Source organism: Brachyhypopomus gauderio, unplaced genomic scaffold, assembly GCF_052324685.1.
Source record: "Brachyhypopomus gauderio isolate BG-103 unplaced genomic scaffold, BGAUD_0.2 sc142, whole genome shotgun sequence".
NCBI lineage: Eukaryota > Metazoa > Chordata > Actinopteri > Gymnotiformes > Hypopomidae > Brachyhypopomus > Brachyhypopomus gauderio.
This window is the reverse complement of record NW_027506963.1, coordinates 445,001-452,500: the sequence shown is the minus strand read 5'-3', so window position 1 is coordinate 452,500 and position 7,500 is coordinate 445,001. Positions and strand designations below refer to the sequence as shown.

General features: G+C 42.6%; 1 protein-coding gene across 2 annotated transcripts in view; it reads left to right on the top strand.

Annotated features, from left to right (window-relative positions):
• The window catches only part of LOC143500338 (protein kinase C theta type-like), a 22,387-nt gene that overhangs the window by 1,306 nt on the left and 13,581 nt on the right, over nt 1-7,500 (top strand). The window contains exons 1-2 of one of the 2 annotated variants that reach the window (XM_076994451.1): nt 3,188-3,301; nt 4,113-4,719. In XM_076994451.1, the coding sequence (XP_076850566.1) occupies nt 4,602-4,719 (118 nt within the window). In that variant the 5' untranslated portion in view covers nt 3,188-3,301; nt 4,113-4,601. Of the gene's footprint in view, nt 1-3,187; nt 3,302-4,112; nt 4,720-7,500 lie in introns of those variants that run through there. The other variant, XM_076994450.1, reaches the window with a different exon arrangement.

Here is a 7,500-nt window from a genome sequence, read left to right as displayed (position 1 = left end):
TAATGTGGCCTAAATTATTAAAATTTCTTGGATCATGTAGAGGCTTTCATTTGTAAAACCTTTACAGACTGCTCAATCCATGACGTTAGTGAGACTTTTCACATTAAAAAAAAGGGTTCATTTGCACATTTGTAGTATCAGTATCGCAATGGTCAATATCACAATAACAACCGGCTAACGATATATTGTACAGCCATAAAGGGAACACAATAAACCATTTTAGATGTATCTTCTACTACATTTGTAGTAACAAATAATCAAGTAATTGTTCTGCTCAGCAACAGGACTCGTTCCTGTAGCATGCCTTGTCAAAGAACCCTGCAAGGTCAGATGTTTTGGAACCTGTAGGTCTTCAGGAGTGCTGAGATGGCAAAGGAGTTGGCCCTCGTTTGATTTCATGAGCCAGTGAACCTTGAAAATGAAGCCGTCAACCAAAATAAAGGTGGCACTTTGGTGTGCTGTGGAGCGGTTTTCGTTTCTGTCTAGTGTTGTGGTGATTTAGAGAAACTGTGAGTGTTGGAAAATGGAACAATTTGCTCATTGCAGACAGCAGTTCAGAGGTCATTCCCCACTGTCTCTTGCTATCACTCAAACCTTCCGTGTGTCTGAATGTCCTCATTTATGGACCTACTTCTACTGGGCCGAATTTCCAATACACGTCCGACAGCACACAATGCAATGCCTTCTCATCTCCTTGGTCAGCTCATTAACGTACTGAAGTCTCAGTGTTAGGTTCTTTGTTTTTTTATGTAATGTTACCCAATTTTAGCTTCTGCTTAAATCAATAGTTAATTGTGACTGCTCTTTGCTAGAATAAAAAAAAATCTTTGCACTAATTAGTCATTACCATAACATCCCTTTTTCATAACAAAGTGCTTGTATGGGGATCATGCATTAGCCATGACTGATTTAAACATTACAAATAAGCCGTTGTTAATGAAGATATGGCTTTCTATGAGGCCTGTGTTATAAGCCATTATAAATGTGATTATAACTATTATAACTTTATTATAACTGATTATAAACATGCAAATGTGTTTGTAACTTCATAATAATGCATTGCAAGCATACGTACAACTTTCAATAATGCCTCATAAGAAACTTATAATAAACTGTCATGAATTTCTTTTTACCTTATAAAGATTTAGTAACACAAATGTCACTATTCATTTTAAAGACAGTAACACTTTCTATGAAGCCTGCACTTAGAATCCATTATAAATGTGATTATAACTATTATAACTTTATTATAACTGATTATAAACACGCAAATGTGTTTGTAACTTCATAATAATGCATTGCAAGCATACGTACAACCTTCAATAATGCCTCATAAGGAACTTATAATAAACTGTCATGAATTACTTTGTACCTTATAAAGATTTAGTAACACAAATGTCACTATTCATTTTAATGACTGTAACACTTTCTATGAAGCCTGCACTTAGAATCCATTATAAATGTGATTATAACTGTCTGTAACATTATTACAGTTACAAACAGTTATAATCACATTTATAATGGCTTATAAATGCAGGCTTCATAGAAAGTGTTACCGAAGATACTGATACACACACAAATCACACACAAATCACTGGTACACACACAAATCACACACAAATCACTGGTACACACACAAATCTAGCCATCCCAATACTCCCGTTTCTATGATTGTTCAATGATTTGCATTAACAGTTACTCAAGACATATATGGACATATCTTATGTCTATATAACACATTTCACATTATTATATTTTTCATTATTATATGTATAGTATTAATATGGTTAAAGTTCTTGGCAGTATCACTACTCAAGAAATGTGAAGGGCCAAATATCTAAACCTCCCAAGTGTGTGTGTGTGTGTGTGTGTGTGTGTGTGTGTGAGTGTGTGTGTGTGTGTGTGTGTGTGCCTGTGTTTGTGTGTGTGTGCGCGTGTGTGTGTTTGTTGATGAAAGACTCTGTTGATGTTTGATTCCTGCTGTTTGACCTGCTGGGACATTTGAACTGCACTGACGGATCAGGTCTGGACATCAGTCACCTGGAGGCATTTGATGAAATATTGAATACAGTACAGAGAAGGGCAGAAAAAGGCCAGCAGAGGCACGGCTGGGTTGGCATTAGTACTTTCAGGTAACCCTAGGCAACCCATCCTGGGACCCCTCTGGCACAGGAAGTGTGTGGTTTCAGTTTTTATTCAAATACAGGAAGTGGAAAATGTGAAGACATGGTGAGAAATCTTAAAGAATCACTAAATCCGTAAATGTAATACATTGAGAGCTTGTGAAAGCATTCATAAGAAGTCATGACGCAGACATATGTCAGTGTCTGTGCTAGCACTTTTAGCTCAGGCTTGCATGTGCTTTGCGTTAGTGTCTTTATTATATCACACCTTTTGCATGCTTGCAGCTGTAGGCGAGATTCCTGTGTGCCTTGTCCTTGCGTTAACACAACTGTGCTGTGTGAATGTCTAAATACGTGTACACACTAACACACGGCTGTGACAGCAGGCCTGTAATCAAGTTTGATGATAGCGCGTTCTGTCACAAAGATCAAGGATTTCTTTGAAAAAAAAGAAGAAAGTTGTTCTTATGAGGGATGGGCTATGTTAGTAATTAGTGAAACTAGTGTTAGAATTAATGGAACTGCAAATTTGCCAGAAACATTAGTGTCAAGGGCGAGCAGTCAACATGTCAGAATACATAACACCTCTTCAAACGTTCACCACAAATGACCTGCACTCTATGAGTGTAACACGTGCTTTTCCATTTTAAATGTAAACATGCTCCTTCTTTACGAATGTTTACTGTAAACTGTGACGGTGTAGCATGGAAACTCTTAGCCAGAAGTCACTGTCTGATCCAGATAAGCCCGCCGTAATGGCTAGGGAGACTGGAAAGTCAACGAGCTCGACGGGGAACCTAAAGATTGATCACTAGATACCGGCTCTGGCGGGTCGTGATACTGGGTGAAGCCCCTGCAGAGTGTGCCAGGTTTTCCCATGACCCGAGTTCGTGTGGAAACGTGCTAGGGTCCGTGCACACAAGGTGTGTTGTCTGAGCACGCACGCATGGCATTGCTGTAAGTTTGCCCGTAATGTCTGTATGACTGGGCACAGAAGTTCGTTCTGGGGGGCCTGGTCGTTTTATGTTACACATCTATTAATAGGCATATCTCCCACTCTACCTCTCAAACCTTTCTCTCTCGTTCTCTGTCTCTCCGTGTTCCTCTGTCGCCTGGATCAGCTTGCTTGGTACAAGCAGACTTGTCTTGCTGTTTGTCTTAAGGCTAGTAAAATCCTGGTAAGCTCTTGAAGGTCTATCATAGACCTCGACCTTGTGCCATTAATTAACTAAATTTTTTATCTGTTCATCTCTTTCTCCCTCTTTTCTCTCTCTCTGTTTCTCCCTCTTTTCTCTCTCTCTCTGTTTCTCATTCTTGTTTGTTGTCTTGAGGTTTGTGGATGCTAAAGCTGAATGTGATTTCAGTTTCAAAGGTTTTTCACAGTTTCTACAAAGGGTATGAGCTGCTTTAAGGTGTGAAAAGGGTTTGTGGGCAATGTTTAAAGTTTCTCAGACTAATTACCCATTGTGCATGTGTGGGTGTGTGTGTGTGTGTGTATGTGTGTGTGTGTGTGTGTGTGTGTGTGTGTGTGTGTGTGTGTGTGTGTCTGTATGTGTGTGTGCATGAGTGTGAAAATGTGTGTGTAGGTGGGGGTGAAAGAAAGATTTTAAACATTTCGAAGTGATGAGTTTTTCCTGTAAAACGTAGCTTGCCTCTTTCCTTTCTCCATCTTGCTCCTCAGAAGTTCTTCTTATCTTCTGTGTTTCTGTCGCTCCTGCATTAGTAAACACCTGCACGCCCAAAAGTGCCTCTCTCAGTTGGTTTAAAGCTTACGCAGAATTGAGGCCATCATGACCACTATGAAAGCACCATGGCCATGGCTCTAATCTCCTACAACTGCAGCTCACACCTGAAACCTTCCATGTCATATTAGATGACAACACCGCTAGCACATGTAGCACAAAGTGGTGGGCGGCGTTCAGGAAAGGGTGGTGCAGAGTCAGTAATCGAGCGTAGCACTGAGCCTGTTCCTTGTTGCTCCTCATGCAGGGAGGACGGGCTGCTCCGGGTGAGACTAAGAGCAGCTTCTACCACCTTCGTGCGCTCCTGCGTTCAGGTCCTGCACATCGCCGAGGCCAGGAAGGACGAGAGAACCTGATCAGAAGCTGACCTTTCACCTCCCCCCGCCCCCACGCACTCCTACGGGACTCGCTGCTTCACTGAATCCAGAAGCACACACGTGAACACTCACACACACACACACACACACACAAATACAAATGCTCCTACACATACTCCCACGGAGGCTACTGTGTTAAGGATCCAGTTTGAGAAATCTTCCCTGGACGTAGAACAAACCCGAGCTTCGGAGCTGCCTGTGGGATCCATTTGTGTTACGAGACACCAGGGATGGACTTCGCTGGTGGGGCTGAGAGAGCGTGAGCGGTCCGTTGTCGCCGTGGTCCCCCGCCCAGCTGGGTCAGCACACAGCCGTCTGGGAGTCTAGCTCTGTCCCGAGGAGCCGAGCCCTGTGGAGTCATGTCTCCGTTCCTGAGGATAGGGTTCTCCAGCTTCGAGATGGACCCTGGGCTTGCCTACCATGAAGAGGTGCTTAACCCATACTGCGCTGTCTACATGAAAGAAGCTGTGGAGACAGGTAAGGGGTGTGTGTGTGTGTGTGTGTGTGTGTGTGTGCTCTTGTTGATCATTTTCATGTAACGTTACACAGTTGAAGCCCACTCTGATCCAAGATTGACTAATGAGACAAGATAATGAGCAGGACTGATTGTCCGGGGTCACAATCGCTGTATGTTCAAAGACATGCCGTGTTTTGAAGTACTAAATCTCTCGCCTCATTACCAAACCACTGTACGCATGTTCCATTTGGGGATTGAGCCACACCGGTCCTGTGTAGACCTTTTTTGATCGGTTTCTATCTTACCATCTCCAACTTGTAAGATCATGTCATCTGCTCCAGCTCCCAGCACAATCAGACAGCTGTTATTACCAGCAGCAGGAGGCCATCTCTCAGGTCATACAGGAAGGAGACGGAGATGTTTGGGCAGAGGGGATTTTATTTTAGGGATGGATCTGTGCTAGAATTTTATTTAACTGAAAAACATTGAGTTGCCAATGTATTAAGAATATCAATTAAACCGTTTTTTTATATTTATATGTATTCCAAAACGAATACTTGTAACTTATTCAGTTTTCTCTCATAACTTACATCTATGTTTTTAAAACAGGACAGGTGATGTCTGCACATGCTGTACTGATGTGTTTGCATAAACATTATATACAAGTGCATTTATAGTCAAAATGTTTATTTGAAGAAACCAGCTAACAGCTGCCATTTGATTAGAAACAGGTCAGAAACTGAGCTTGGATACTGTCAGTCAGGTTGTACAGGGTACAGGACCCTGGTACTGTCAGTCAGGTTGTACAGGGTACAGGACCCTGGTACTGTCAGTCAGGTTGTACAGAGTACAGGACCCTGGTACTGTCAGTCAGGTTGTACAGGGTACAGGACCCTGGTACTGTCAGTCAGGTTGTACAGGGTACAGGACCCTGGTACTCTCAGTCAGGTTGTACAGGGTACAGGACCCTGGTACTGTCAGTCAGGTTGTACAGGGTACAGGATCCTGGTACTGTCAGTAAGGTTGTACAGGGTACAGGACCCTGGTACTGTCAGTCAGGTTCTACAGAGTACAGGACCCTGGTACTGTCAGTCAGGTTCTACAGGGTACAGGACCCTGGTACTGTCAGTCAGGTTGTACAGGGTACAGGACCCTGGTACTGTCAGTCAGGTTCTACAGGGTACAGGACCCTGGTACTGTCAGTCAGGTTGTACAGGGTACAGGACCCTGGTACTGTCAGTCAGGTTCTACAGGGTACAGGACCCTGGTACTGTCAGTCAGGTTCTACAGGGTACAGGACCCTGGTACACCCTATGATGGTGGGGATTAGGAAGAAACCTTGGGAGGACCAAGACACAAAAGGAAACCCATCCTCCATTGGGCGGCCCGTTAGCAGAAGTATTTCTAGTTCAAATACAGTTCTATAGTTATATTTATACAGAATACAGAATTCTGGTACTGTCAGTCAGGTTACCCAGGGAAAAGGACTCTAATAATGTCAGTCAGGTTACACAGCATAGCATTTCACCTGTATGTCCACAATAAATGTTTCAACTGTAACATGAATATTAATGAATATAATGAATGTTTAGACTATATGTTTCGGCTGTATGTGCTAGGTGTTATTAGATGTTTTTGTGCTGCAAACAATTGTATTGATCACTAACGCAACTAACATCTTTTTGCTAAGGGTACACTTTATATCTCCACATGAGGTTTACAAAACACTATACTATGCTCATATAGCATAGCCCTCTTTTTGGCTATTTATTAAAAAATGGCACTTATTATTAAAATGTATGTAAATCATTACTGTACACAAGACTAAAATGATTCGATGAATGTGGTCATTGAGCTTTCCACAATAAAACACTGTGACAGCCACCCAGTACTAGACTAAACATACTGCCAACTCTGTAGCATTTGGATGTGGTTTTGTGTGTGTGTGTGTGTGTGTGTGTGTGTGTGTGTGTGTGTGTGTGTGTGTGTGTGTGTGTGTGTGTGTGTGTGTGTGTGTGTGTGTGTGTGTGTGTCTCTTTCCTTTTGTTTTTTACCATGTGTGAGTTGATGCAGAAGCCATGTAGAAGAAACTGTGCAGTTTTGTGTGTGTGTGTGTGTGTGAGAGAGAGAGAGAGAGAGAGAGAGAGAGAGAGAGAGAGAGAGTGCAGAGGGCTGTAATTTGACCACTTCTAAGCCCAAGAGTAATGAAGGGTCTCCTCTGCCTCTGCTTAGACACTTTAAACTATATTTAAACTACTGAGTGTGTGTGTAGGAAGAGCTAAAAACAGACCCATGGAAGGAAAAATACTGTTGATGGGGTGTAAAAGTAGCGCAAAAAACACTGCCGTGTCACTAAATAGCACAAGGCCTAAATGACAAAGTAGTGGGTGAGAAGTTAATTTCGGACAGTCTCTGAGGGATTTCAGATATGGGGAAATTTCACCCGCAGCTAGGGTTAGGGTGAACGTAGTGGTGGTTATTCATGTTGTAAAGGAAAATGTTTAAATCTACTTATTGGGTCTTAAACAATATATGTGTATGTTGTGTGTGTGTGTGTGTGTGTGTGTGTGTGTGTGTGTGTGTGTGTGTGTGTGTGTGTGTGTGTGGGTGTGTGGTGTGTGTGTGTGTGTGTGTGTGTGTGTGTGTGTGTGTGTGTGTGTGTGTGTGTATGAGAGAGAGAGAGAGAAGAGAGAAAGAGAGAGAGAGAGAGAGGGAGATGAAGAAAGAGAGATAGATAGAGAGAGATGGAGGGAGAGAGAGAGAGAGAGAGAGAGAGAGAGTGCATTTGTGAGTGCACTCAT